This window comes from Enhydra lutris, unplaced genomic scaffold (genome assembly GCF_002288905.1).
Source record: "Enhydra lutris kenyoni isolate GAN:26980312 unplaced genomic scaffold, ASM228890v2 scaffoldscaffold12, whole genome shotgun sequence".
Taxonomy (NCBI): domain Eukaryota; kingdom Metazoa; phylum Chordata; class Mammalia; order Carnivora; family Mustelidae; genus Enhydra; species Enhydra lutris.
Genome location: NW_019154096.1, coordinates 39,870,474 through 39,884,403, shown reverse-complemented (window position 1 = coordinate 39,884,403; position 13,930 = coordinate 39,870,474). Strand labels below are relative to the sequence as shown.

Genomic DNA, 13,930 nt, shown 5'->3' with positions numbered 1-13,930 from the left:
AAAGACAACCCCAGTTATTGACTTTTAAGTTCTAAGCCTCGGGGGAAACTAATGCCGGTCTCAGAAAACTCAGAAGGAAGACAGCAGACTCGCGTGTGACCGCGGAGCACTTCCCAACAGTGCGGAGCCCTGGGCGAGTCTGTCTGGGTGTGTGCTCTTCCTGCTCGCCCCAAACCACAAAGTGGATGAACGCCACTGGGAGTCAAAGGGGAGAAAGAAAGAATTCAAGCATCTGCGCCCTCCTTCTTAGAATAATCACAAATTCAATTTCCAGTAAATTCGACTCCCCCCAAAGAAAACAGCTCCCGGGATAAATGTCCATCTTGTAGAAACCAGTAAAGAAAGAAAGTGGGAAAGGGAAAAAGAAAGATGAAGAAGGGGGAAGTGGGGTGGGTGGCTCCTTCTTGAGCTGTCTTTTCAGGACTGATAGCATGAACTCTGCCAGGCTCCACATCCCCGATACACACAGGGGCAGCACCAGACCCGTTCTGTGCGTGGTCTGTATGCATCCACTTGCCAGGGAGAATGTGCACTCCTCCTGCAGGCTCCCGCTGTGTTTGGTGCTTTCTTATCACAGCATTGAGCAGCCTGTTTGTCTGTATTCCTTCTCCACATGACTGTCCTGTGGTTCTGGAACTTCCAGCACTAAGAACTGGGTATGAAATGGAATGGGTTTGCAGCAGATACCCAGTGAGTGGCTGAGTGAAAAGAGGGTCACAAATCTATTCAAAACATCGAAGGCACTACTGATAAGCTGAAACAGCCCTCTGTGAGGAGGCAGGTGGCCGTGGGGGTGACCGGCCTGACAGGTAAGGAAGGAGTTGGGTTGTGAGGGTGGATTTCCTGCCTCCCTTCTCCTTTATTCTGATCCCAGTCCCTGGTTTTCTTTGGGGAACTACCATGTTCTAACTCCCCTCCATCCTTTCCAGAGGTGAAGTCATGCTCCGGCCAGGCCACGGGACCCAAGATGGCCCACTGAGATCCCATCCTATTGCTGAGACCAAGAAGGAAAAAAGAAGCCCTCTGTGCTACCTCTGTGGGCTGAGGATATGCTCTGAGGAGCTGCCCGGAGGCCATCGTGCCATCTGCCCACATGATGCCAGCGTGGAAGATAAGCGTGGACAAGACGGGTGACAGGTCTCAGATGAACCAGCGTGAACGCCACCCAGACACGTGTGAAGATCTGCCCCCTCCCAACCTATGAGCCAATAAAATCCCCTTTCTCAACCTTCCTTTTGCCCTCCCTCCTCCCTTCCTTTTTTCTTCCCTTCCTTCCCTCCGTAAGTTGGTTTGAGTCGTATTTCTACCACTTGCAACCAAAAGAGCCCTGAACAATCTGAAAAGTGACTCAGAAGAGTCCATTAGAGGGAAAATAGGTGGGGAGGTAAATGGGACACAGAGAAGTGTTTCTGTTTGTTGAGCCCCTGAGAGTGTGCTAGTTAGAGCTGGAGAGTCCCCTCCTAGGGCCCAAATCCACGCCTTACATCCATGAGCCAGTGGGAAGGACATTGCCACAGACTGAATGTCTGCATCCCCCCAAAATTCATACATTGAAACCAAACTGTAGATGTGATAGTATTTGGAGGCATGGTCTTGGGGAGGTAAACAGGTCATGATAGTGGGGCCCTTGTGATGGGATTAGTGCCTTTATAAAAGAGATCCCGGGGAACTCCCTCGCCCCTCCCACCAGGTGACATTATAGTGAGAAGACTGCTCTTAACCAGGAAGCGGGGCCCTCACCAGACACAAAAATCTGCTAGGGCCTTGATGTTAGATTTCCAGTCCCTGGAACTTAGAGAAATCATTCTCTGTCATTTATACACCATCCTGCCTATCGTATTCTGTTACAGCACCCCACATGGACTGAGACAGATGTGCTGCCTGCCAGGAACCCAGTGCTCTGGAAATGGGAGAAGGCCGTGGCTGCTGAGCCCCTAGCCTGTCCTGCCCCCTCAGTTCCCCATCTCAGCATGAAGTCATTGGTTCTAGCCCCCACCCTGCCAAAACCGGGCCTACCTTGGTGATCGAAGGATTTCTGCAAGGTGGGAAAAGAGGGAGAGCTCCAGGCTATCCGCGGTGTTTGTCCAGAGCTGGAGACAACAAGCACACAGTGAAACCAAGATGCATGTGGGAAGGGACTCCGGCCAGGGTACGCATGTACGGCCCTGCACCTGGTCTCCTTAGGCTTGAAACCACTAACACCATTTAGCAGCTCAGGAATCAGTGCAGCTCTCCCAACACCTACAACTTAGAGGCTGCCTTTCCCAGGGGAAAGCTCAGACATGGTTCCTCTCGTCCCTATCTCTGCTGTTGCCCAGTGCTTCAGTGCAAGTCTGGACGGGAACCAAGGACACCTGCTGTACCCTGTGCCTAGCCCTCAGCCCTGCAGCCACTCTCACCAGGTACAGCTTACCCTCACTGAAGCCTGGAAGGCAAGTGTCAGTCTTCCCAAGTTAGAGATGAGGAAACAGAGGCTGAGACAGACCCACTGAGGGACAGGTCCCTCTCACCACCAGCAAGTGGTAGGACTGGAATCAGAAGCTGAGTCTTGCCTGTCTGGTTTGATGCTTCCAGACAGATGCTACCAGATGCTACCAGAATGGTTTGTGACCACCCACCCAAGTGATACACGTTTCACCTTCTTCAGCTCCCACCTCCATGAAACCCTCACGACCCACTGCGAGCTGCACACCAAAGGGAATGCACTCAGATTCCTAGAGTGAACTTTATCGCTCAGGTTGTTTCCATTTACAGTGAACAAAATGCAGCTGCTGACCGTCTGGCCGGGGCAGAGTGGATGGCGTGCCTTCGTGTCTCCTGTCTGCTCCCCTTGAGGCAGCACTACTCTTTCTTATTTCCAAATAGAAATAGACACTTCCTAGGGCCAAGAATGGAGAAGGTTCTGACGTGGGATTGTAAGCGTGCACTCACAGGGCAGCTCAAAGAGCTCACACTTATAAAAGAGACTGTTTCCTAGGGGCGCCTGGGTGGCTCAGTGGGTGAAGCCGCTGCCTTCGGCTCAGGTCATGATCTCAGGGTCCTGGGATCGAGCCCCGCATCGGGCTCTCTGCTCGGCAAGGAGCCTGCTTCCTCCTCTCTCTCTGCCTGCCTCTCTGCCTGCTTGTGATCTCTGTCTGTCAAATAAATAAATTTAAAAAAAAAAATTATAAAAAAAAAAAAAAAAAGAGAGACTGTTTCCTAGAGGCAAGAAGTGCCCTGCGAAGTCCTAAAATGCTATCATTGTCTGCATGTAGTAGCTATGAAGAGTGAGGCTCAGAGAGACTCAGAAACTTGCCGGGCGCCCCACAGTTTCTAACTGCAGAGCCTGGCTTCGAAGTCTGGTCTGTCTGACCATCGAACCCACCCTCTTGCCTCCTCTCTGCGCTCTCCCCAGACATCTCCTCTAGAGGAAGAACCGCAGGGTTAATAATCGACCTCACCTGAATCAAGCAGGTGACCGTGGCTCCATCCTCTTACGTGAGAGTGAGAGCAAAAGAACCTCAAAGGACCCAAGTTTCTGAGGAGGTCCGTGAAGGCAGGGACCACCCCTCTCTAGTCCCCACACATGCCACACAAAGGGCACTTAATAAGGACCCACAAAATTTTTTAAAAGAGTGAATATAAAGTAAATCAAAGTAAAATAAGTGGTTTGCTCTTAAGCCAGAAGCACACTAACAGATTCCCAACTCCTGTGTGCTCAGCCACTGCCTGGCACAAACAGAGGAGGGCAGCGGCCATTTGGGAGAGCTGGTGTGGGCTGATGAGGCCCCAGTAGGGATGGGGGTAGGCACGCATGGCACCCCAACATGCAAGTCTGTAGGAATCTGAGAGCCTGCACACTTGGAATGTTTATTCATGAAGTCAGTCATAGAGCAAATGCTTTGTCTGACTCGGTACCGGGAGATCTGAGACAGTGAGATCGGACTGACCAATCTTGTGTGGCCCTGAGCCCTTTACCTTTCCCACAGAATTGTATTCCTGTTTCCTTTCCAGAGCATTAGAACAATAAGAAGCTGCCACACCACATTGGAGGCTGCCTAGCTCTTTAGAAATTACATAATACCAAGTATCTGGAATATGGAAAACATGGATAATTGAATCTTCTGGTTATTGTCCTGTGTCACATAACCTCTGCACTGAGAACTGCATCGAGATGTCTGGATCAGATTTCTTTAAATATCTAATGGATAATGCGTCAGATTTTACCCTCTCCCCATCCCTGGAACCACCTCACTCAGAATGGGCTGGTCTATCCCTTCTTTAAGGAACCTGAAGCCTCAACCTCCTGCCCCCCACCCCTGCTTCTCACTTCCTGTCTCTCCTCTGCTTCTCACCTTCTTGTCTCTCCTTGCTTCTCAACCTCCTGGCCCTCCCTTGCTTCCCAACTTCCTGTTTCTCCCTGCTTCTCAGCTTCCTGTCTCCCTCCTCCCTCTCAATTGTCTGTCCCAATCATCAAGCTTGGAACCCACCCTTTCTTTTGTAACCCACTCTTTTATCTCTAAACTTTTTCTCTCCTTGAAGAACCTGTCCCATCAATAGTGATTCTCCCACTGGCATTTTTAACCATACTTTTCTGCTGCTTCCTCCTCCTCAGCCTACAACCAGACTCAGGACCCTTAAGTCTTGAAACTTTCTCCTTTCTATTTTCTTCTCTTTTTTTCTTCTTCAAAAGTCCACTAAATGTCTCAACTCCATCCTCCTCCCTTCACCTCACTTCTGACCCCAATACTTATATTTTTCTAGGCCTGTAAGTGACCTTCAGTTGACCTCCAAGTGACTTCCAAATTTTATACAATCCTACAAATTGCAAAACCTACAACTTATACATCCTTGCCCTTGCTTCACTTGATAGAGGCAGACATTTAGAAAAGTTCTCTTGTTTTTGAAATTTTGTCCTCCTAATCCTTTAATTTTATTTCATTTCATTTTGTTTTACCCTGTTTTTTTAGCTTCTGGTCTTTATGGGTGGCTTGTTTGCTTAACTCCAGCATTAAAAGCACCAGCTTACCTAAAAGTTTATTCAGGGAGGGGTAGGGTGGTACCCATGGTCATTCCAGGAGCAAGCTGTGGTTATGGGTAATTTCTGGGCCAGGCTGCTAGTGGACATGCTTCAGAGCCAAGCTGCTGAACTCAGCCACAGCATTCTGGAAGGTACAGGGGTGCGGCCAAGGCCTGCTACTTCTTGTTTATCAGGGTGGTGAAGTCATTTATGCCTATCTCCTTTCCTCTTATGCTCTGGAAGCCTATATTCCATACCTGGCTGGCTTCTTGCATAACCTTCTCATCCATCTTCAGACCCAGATCCAGGACCTGGTTCGATTAGCTAATATTTTATTTAGGATTTTTGCAGCTATATTTATGAGTAAGATTGGCCTGTACGTTTTCATTTCCCATCCTGTCCTTTTTTGGTTCTGCAATCAAGATTGGCTCACAAAATAAGCTGGGAGTGCTCTCTTTCCAGTTTCCTGGAGGAGATGATAAGGCTGGAATGGCTCATTTCTTGACTAGCAGAACTTCCCTACAGACAGCCTGGGCCTGGACTTGCCTTATGGACATTGTTTGTTCGTAAGATTTTAAACCTGTGATTCTGTTATTTGATGGTTATGGGACCATTTGGGTTTTTACTTCTTCCTGAGTGAATTTTGGAAACAAATTTTCTTGGAGATCGTTCAAATGAGCTAAGTGTTCCCATTTATTGGCACCTAGTTGTTGGTCCTATTTTCTTGTTGCCTTTCTAATCGCTCATTCCTCTGTGGCTATGCTTCCCTTTCCTTCCTAACATTATTTAGCTGTGCCTCCTGTTTGTTTTTTTCCTCCCTCAGCCAATCTCAACAGCTCTGTCTGCATTATGAGAACTAGTTATGGGCCTTGGTGATCCTTTCTATGTTTGTTTCTTTTCTACTTAAGTAATGTTCTCATCTTTTTTTCCTTCTTTCTTTCTTTCTTTGAATTTTGTTTTGTTTGTTTTCTTGTTGGGGGTTTTTGTGTTTCCATTTCTGTTTATTTATTCTAACTTCATCTAAAATTCTGTTCATTAATTTTAAATGTTCTATTTCCTTTTTTTTTTTTAAGATTTTATTTATTCATTTGACAGACAGAGATCACAGGTAGGCAGAGAGGCAGGCAGAGAGAGGAAGGGAAACAGGCTCCCTGCCAAGCAGAGAGCCCGATGCGGGGCTCGATCCCAGGACCCTGGGATCATGACCTGAGCTGAAGGCAGAGGCTTTAACCCACTGAGCCACCCAGGCGTCCCTGTTCTATTTTCTAATACATATACACTGATGACTATACATTTTCCTCTAAGTCTAGCTTTCAGCAGCAGCCCCCAACAGTGCTCTGTAATACACAGTGTTATACAGTGAGTTCCTTTCACTCAGTTCTTAATCACTTCTCGTCTGAATGAACTTCATTAATCTTCTTTATCCCACTGTCTTTGCTAAAATTCAGGTTTCAAAATCTTCCACCTGGATTTCTGTAGCAATCTCATGACCCACTCTCCCTTGCCTTGGACTCCTGCCACCAGAGTAATAGGCTTAAAATAAAATTCTAACTTGTCATTCTTTAGTTAACATCCTTAGGTATCAGGAATTTAGCAAAACTTAGTAATAATCTAAAGATTATCTAGAAAGCCTTTATCCTAACAAATTAACTTTGATCATTTGTTCAAAGGAAACAGTTTTTAAAGCAGGGGAAATATATGCATAAAACAACAAAATAAAATTTATTCAAAACAACAATATAGGGGGAAAATCTAAGACTTTGACAATAGAGGAACAGTGAAGAAACCACAAACTTGCTATAAGACAGATATTATTCTGGGGACGCCTGGGTGGCTCAGTTGGTTGGGCGGCTGCCTTCGGCTCAGGTCATGATCCCAGCGTCCTGGGATCGAGTCCCGCATCGGGCTCCTTGCTCGGCAGGGAGCCTGCTTCTCCCTCTGCCTCTGCCTGCCACTCTGTCTGCCAGTGCTTGCTCGCTCTCTCTCTCTGACAAATAAATAAACAAAATCTTTAAAAAAAAAAAAAAAAGACAGATATTATTCTGATTCAGAACAAATCTCATAAAAGTCCATAACAAATGTTTTTAAGTGTGATGTTCTTATCGTTAACAGGCATTATTGGTGAGGGTCATTGAAGGAGTAATGATGGGAGAGTCGAAGAGTGTGGCTAAGGCATTGGGCTTGCTGGGAGCCTATGAGATTAAGAAAGGGTATGATGTAATGGAGAGAACCTTGAATTCTCGATTGGACAGGTCTCACAAATGCTCTTTTGGACTTTTAGTGACTTGTGTGCAGTGGGACAGCACAGGTCACAAGGGATTTCCTAGCTCTCATGTGTTTCTGGTTTTAGATACCTCCCTCCTTTATTTCCTGGTTCCTTGTACGTTTCTCATCTTCCTTTCTCAAGCCCTATTTCCTCCCCATTTTGCCTGTCCATGGACTGGTGCTGTGTCTTTGTCACTGTCTGGTTCTTAGAGTCCCAGACTTTGGAAGATGAGCTCTAGGGGGATGTTCTCCCTGTCTCTCCATCTCATAATGAGATGTAGTATGTATTCTTAACAGAGGAGCATTTGGAACTGGAGTCTGAGTACGAGAGAGTAAGGGTTGTGCAAGTGACTGGCTTGGCTGATGGTTTCTCCTCCAAAGGTGTGGACTCAACAGCTTCCTAAAGTGGACAGATGTGAGGCAGACAAGCGGAATATTAGTGTCTTTTCCTTTTCGTTAAAAGTGTTTTGGGGCACCAGGGTGGCTCAGTGGGTGAAGCTTCTGCCTTTGGCTTGGGTCATGATCTCAGGGTCCTGGGATCGAGCCCCACATCTGGCTCTCTGCTCAGCAGGGAGCCTGCTTCCTCCTCTCTCTCTCTGCCTGCCTCTCTGCCTACTTGTGATCTCTGTCTGTCAAATAAATAAATGCAATCTAAAAAAAAAGTGTTTAAAAGAAAAAAGAAGAGTCCATAACAAATATCTTTCATGTCTGTTATGTGAGAAAAGGCAGGACTTAAAATATGTCTATGCTATGATCATGACTATGATATAAAAATATATGTGTATTATGCATAGAAAGTACAAAAAAGCCATGCCTTAAAAGTTGACAACAGTCATCTGGATCTCAGAAATCGAAGCTTCCACCCCCATTTTTCTGTACTTTTAAATATTCTATAATGAACATATATCATTTTTAAATTTTAAAAAATCCATTTTTAAAATCCTTCCATGGACTGCAGCAGGGACTGGCTAATGTGAACGTCCCATCCCACAGCCTAGCATCTCTCACCTGTCATGTCTCCTTCCCCCTCCAGCCTCCCCTCTGCCTGCAACACACAGCCTGGCAGGCACCCTCCAAGCCACTTGCTCTGAAATCCCCAAGGCTGTTCCCATCCTTCCTGTCTGCCAATAGCATACACTCCACCCTCTCTGAACACATTCCACCCCACCCAGCCCTAGAGTCCCCGATCTACAAATCTGACCCAACTGTGCTCTCACCCCAACATGTCTCCAGGACGTGGTCAGTGCCTGACCCCAGAGGCACTCAGTAAATGGTGTTTTGTGACTACAGCAATCCAGCTGAAGCTCTGTGCAGTCCCCCTCACCTAGCCTCAGTCGGCCCTCAGGGTCTCTCAGTCAGCACTTTTAAGGAATATTTGTCAACAGCAAAGCACCATCCAAAGGGAGCAGAGTATATATTTTTTAAGCCTATCTATATCTATATCTACATCTACATCTACATCTATATCTATGTCTTTCTATATGGTATCCTCCAGTTTTAGAATCCATTCCCAGACCTTATCTGGTTTCACTCCCATGCCAGCCTGTGTGAGGGACATGATGCTTCCCATCTCATACATGAGAAGACTAGAACTCAGAGAAATTAAGACACTTGCCCAAGGCCACACAGTCCATTGATGGGCTCATATAAATTACAAACCCAGACCTCCCCGGCTCCAAAGCTTTTGAGGTTTTCCTTCTCTCCGCCCCCATGGTTACTGAGGAAGCTGGCCTGAGTTTAGAGGAAGCTCCAGACGTTCTTTACTATCACACACACCCACTCCTTCAGGGCTAATGGCCAGTCTCCAGTTTACCTCAAAATTGCAGAGGATGTGTTGAAAGACGCCAACGTTGGTGACAGCAGATGACCCGAAGCCTAGCTCTGCAGTGCCAGCAATCGAGAGGATGAGCTGAAAAATTCGATGGTTTAGGAGCGAGGTCTTTTTCCTCAGGAGAAAAGCCATTATCTGAAAAAGTTAAAACACAAAGCAATTTCCTCATGAATGCATCACTAGAACTCTTTCTCCTTCGCCTGCTTGTTCCCACCAGTACCTGTCATCTGCTCAGCCAGCAAGTCCTCTGCTCTCTGCTGTTACCTCCTTCATTCCCATGTTCTCAGAGGAAAAACACACCCCAACTTCTGTGTCTGCTTCTGACCAGGGTCCACTTTTCTGTACTTGTGTACGTGTGTACTTGACCTCTCACTAGGGACCCCCCTGCTTCTTCCTGAAACTCCCCCGCTGTGTTTCCAGAATGCCATTCTCTCTTGGTTTCCCTCTACATTTCTTTTTTATTTATTTATTATTTTTTTTTCAGAGGTAGAGTGATTCATCAGTTGCATATAACACTCGGTGCTCATTACATCATGTGCCCTCCCTAATGCCCATCACCCAGTTACCCCAACCCCTACCCATCTCCCCTCCAGCAGCCCTCAGTTTGTTTCCTAGAGTTAAGAGCCTCTTATGGCTTGCCCCCTTCTCAATTTTCATTTCATTTTTTTCCTTCCCTTCCCTTATGTTCAATCATTTCTTAAATTCCACAGATGAGTGAAATCATGGGATATTTGTCTTCCTCTTACTGACTTATTTTGCTTAGCAAAATACTCTCTAACTCCATCCATGTCATTGCAAATGACAAGATTCCATTCTTTTTGATGCCTGAGTAATATTCCATTTTAAACACACACACACACACACACACACACACACACGCTTTCTCCATCCATCTGCTGATGGACATCTCAGTCCTTTCCGTATTGTGGTTATTGTGAACACTGCTGCTATAAACATTGGGGTGCATGTGCCCCTTTGGATCGCTATGTTTGTCAATCTGTTTGCAGTGTGTCAAGGCTGTCATCATCAAGACAGTGTGGTACTGGTACAAAAACAGACACATAGATCAGTGGAACAGAATAGAGAACCCAGAAATGGACCCTCAACTCTATGGTCAACTAAACTTTGACAAAAAGGGAAGGATATCCAATGGAAAAAAGACAGTCTCTTCAAGAAATGTTGGGGAAATTGCATAGCCACATGCAGAAGAATGAAAACAGACCATTTTCTTACACCATACATAAAAATAGACTCAAAACAGATGAAAGACCTAAATGTGAAACAGGAAACCATCAAAATCCTAGAGGGGAACACAGGCAGCAACCTCTTTGACCTCAGCCACAGCAACTTCTTGCTAGACATATTTCCAAATGCAAGGGAAACAAAGGCAAAAATGAACTATTGGAACTTCATCAAGATAAAAAGCTTTTGCACAGCAAAGGAAACAGTTGGCAAATCTAAAAGACAACCTACAAAATGGGGGAAAATATTTGCCAATTATTATCAGATAAAGGGCTAGCGTCCAAAATCTATAAAGAACTATCAAACTCAACATCCCCCCAAAAAACAAAAAATCCAGTCAAGAAATGGGTAGAAAACAAGAACATTTCTCCAAAGAAGACATCCACATGGCCAACACATACATGAAAAAATGTTCCATATCACTCAGCATCTTGAAAATACAAGTCAAAACCACAGTGAGATACCACCTCACACTGGTCAGAATGGCTAAAATTAACAAGTCAGGAAATGACAGATGCTGGCGAGGATGCGGAGAAAGGGGAACCCTCCTACACTGGTGGTGGGAATGCAAGCTGGTGCAACCACTCTGGAAAACAGCATGGAGGTTCCTCAAAAAGTTGAAGAAAGAGCTACCCTATGACTAAGCAACTCTACTACCAGGTATTTATCCTCCTGCATTTCTTTGTGCTCTTTCTCATTTCCCTTTACCAAATCCTGCATTCATAACCATCCCATAAATGTTGCTGTGTCACCAGGAAGCCACCACATTCCCATGAGCCCAGCTGCACCAGCATCTTACTTTAGGCTGCAACCACCCAGTGTTCCTTTCTGCTGTGCTGGGCCCAGGGAAGCAACAACATATCAGGATGGAGCCACTGGGATCCCAGGGGTCCAGACCCAACTCAGAGACTAATGAGGGATCCCACTTAGCCTTATATCTCTGTTGACCTCAGTCACACAAAATTCAGGTTGCCTACCCATCTACTGGTACCTGGCTTCTCACCCGTCTTATCCACCACTCAATTCCCTAAGCCTGGATCTGACACCATCCAGCCATTCACCCTGTCCTGCCAAATATCCTCTCCAATGTGCTATTGGGAAGTCTTGCTTGCTGGTATAAACTGCATGTTTGTGTCCTCCCCAAATTCATGTGTTGAACTCTTATCCCCCAATGCAGTGTTATTTGGAAATGAGTCCTGTGGGAGGTAGTTAGAGTTAGAGGGAGTCATGAGGGTGGAGCTTTATGGTGGGATTAATGCCCTTGTAAGAGTCACAAGAGAGCTTGATCCCTCCCTCTGTCATGTGAGAATACAATGAGAAATTGGCCATCTGCAATCCAGAAGAGGGCCCTCATCCAACCTGGCCATGGTGGCACTCTGATCTTAGACTTCCCAGCCTCCAGAACTGTGAGAAATAACTTTCTGTTGTTTACAAGCCACCCAGTCTGTGGTATTCTGTTAAAGCAGCCCAACTGCCTAAGATGACCCGTGATCAGTGAATACTCATTATCTTTCCAGACTGCTCCAGTCACTTCTTAGCTATATCTGAAATCTGGCCATTCCCCACTCCCTGATCCAGACATAATTAGGATCGCTGAAAGTTGCTTGAGAAAAATTGCACATGCAGGCTGACTGGTTTCACTTTGTAGTAATAGTGTCAAATGCCAAAGTAGTCCCCATTTGGCCTAGGAGTCCAACTCCGTTTTTCTAGTAAGCCTGTTTTCTTCATCTTAAAGATGAGGCTTTCATCTCTCTCCTCTCTCCCCAACCTCCCTTTGCCTCCACCACCCCACTTCACACTCCGCTGAGAAGACAGAACCCATCAGACATGAACGCTCTCATCTTCCCATACCAGATCCACTGATGCCTGCTCGCACTCCTTCCTGTCCTAAACAGGGTCTCCATCCACGTGGCCCCTGGAACACACCCCTCACCTTCTCGAGGACATGGCCCAGTGGGAGAGCTTTTCTCTCTTTCTCCTGTTACTTCTTCCCACTGACAAAAATGCTCTAATATTTCTCATCTTTAGAACCCTCCCAACCACCCTGAGCGGCTCAGTCAGTTAAGCATCTGCCTTCAGCTCAGGTCATGATTCCAGAATCCTGGGATCAAGTTCCGTATCAGGACTCATCCATATCCCTGCTGCCTAGCTCTTAAGAGATATTCGGTCAACATGAACTGAGTACATGGATTCCATGCATGGGCCACTCCTTGTCTCTACCATCTCTTTCTTCCTGAAAAACTCAAGCAACATAGCCCCACATGTGATGTTGGCCAACTTTGTAGCCATTATCTGTAACCACATTTTCTGTAGCCACCTCTATAGCACATTATCTTTCTCAAGGCACTCTGCTTAGGCCAAGAAAACATTCACTGAGAATTCACAGTGCCCCAGGCCCTACACTTAGTGGTGGGGAGGCCACAGTGAGCATGAGTGAGAGTTCCAGATCTCCATGAACCTGGAGTTTCTGGGAGGATGGCTGGAGAACACCCAAGTCACAGAGAGCCTGGTAGTTCTGGAAGATAACCTCAGACACTTACTACATTCAATGTATCTTAAAATTATCTTGGTACTAAAAAAATTTTTTTTTAATTTTTAAAAAATTTAAAATTATCTTGGTATTTGTCTTATTTTATCCTTCTAGGTAAACACCCAAGAACAGGAAGTGCTATGTACCTTTTTGGAAATGCTCACAATAATAGCCCAAATGCCTAGTCACAGCAGATATGCATGTGCTGAAGTAGAACACATGCCACTACAGCTGCTTTTAACAACATGATTCAGAGAAAATTTTAATATCCCCAAAGCCCCAATTCTTGAGTTTTAACATAAACCAGACACACCCATTCACTAATTACCAAAATATTTACTGAGTATCTGTTTGGTGTCAGTAATATACTGGCAAAGAATAAGGAAACTCCCATGCCTTTAGACAATTACAGTCCTGTAGAGATGAGCAGAGGCATAATTACAGCACTGGGCAAGAGCCTGAGACCGGGCACATGCGCAGTACCAAGGACAGCTAGGATACGGCTGCACACTCAGCTCAGGGCTTAGAAGAGAGATCCCCTTTGCCATTGGAGCTTGACCTGGGGAAGAGAGGGAGGCAGTGCTCCAAGCCGAGGATACAGGTACACAAAGTAATATGAGGTGGTTAGCAATCCATGACCATGCAGGATTCAGGGAGGAAGTTTCACTGGCTGGGCAGGAAATGGGGCTAAATGGGGCTGGCAGAACAGGTTGGCGGCCAGTTTTTAAAGGCCTTTGAATCCAGGATAAGGAGTCTGGGATATTCTACCAGTGACTGGGTACCTTTGAAGGGTGTGCACAGGAAAGAAGGATCATCAGGTCTGTAATGTAGAACTATGGCTGGTATCAATGCGATTGAAGGAAGAAGCAGAGGGAATGGGCCACTGTCCAGCTGGGGCAGCAGTCTAGGCAAGAGGGTGTGTGCCTGAGAAGCTTTCTTCTTCTCAGACCCTGACTTGGGGGCCAAAGAGACAGGAAGGCTTTCTCTTAGCTCCTGCTGTACCCAGGAGGAACCACCATGGCCTTTGCACCCCAGTGACATTGTCTAGACTTTGACACTAGTC

General features: G+C 46.1%; 1 protein-coding gene across 1 annotated transcript in view; it reads right to left on the bottom strand.

The window, feature by feature from the left end:
* Positions 1–13,930, bottom strand: part of LOC111145192 (WDFY family member 4) — a 293,576-nt gene that overhangs the window by 182,869 nt on the left and 96,777 nt on the right. The window contains exons 24-25 of the mRNA XM_022499912.1: positions 9,078–9,230; positions 2,017–2,090 (exon numbers count right to left, since the gene is read on the bottom strand). Of these exons, the coding sequence (XP_022355620.1) occupies positions 2,017–2,090; positions 9,078–9,230 (227 nt within the window). The remainder of the gene's footprint in view (positions 1–2,016; positions 2,091–9,077; positions 9,231–13,930) is intronic.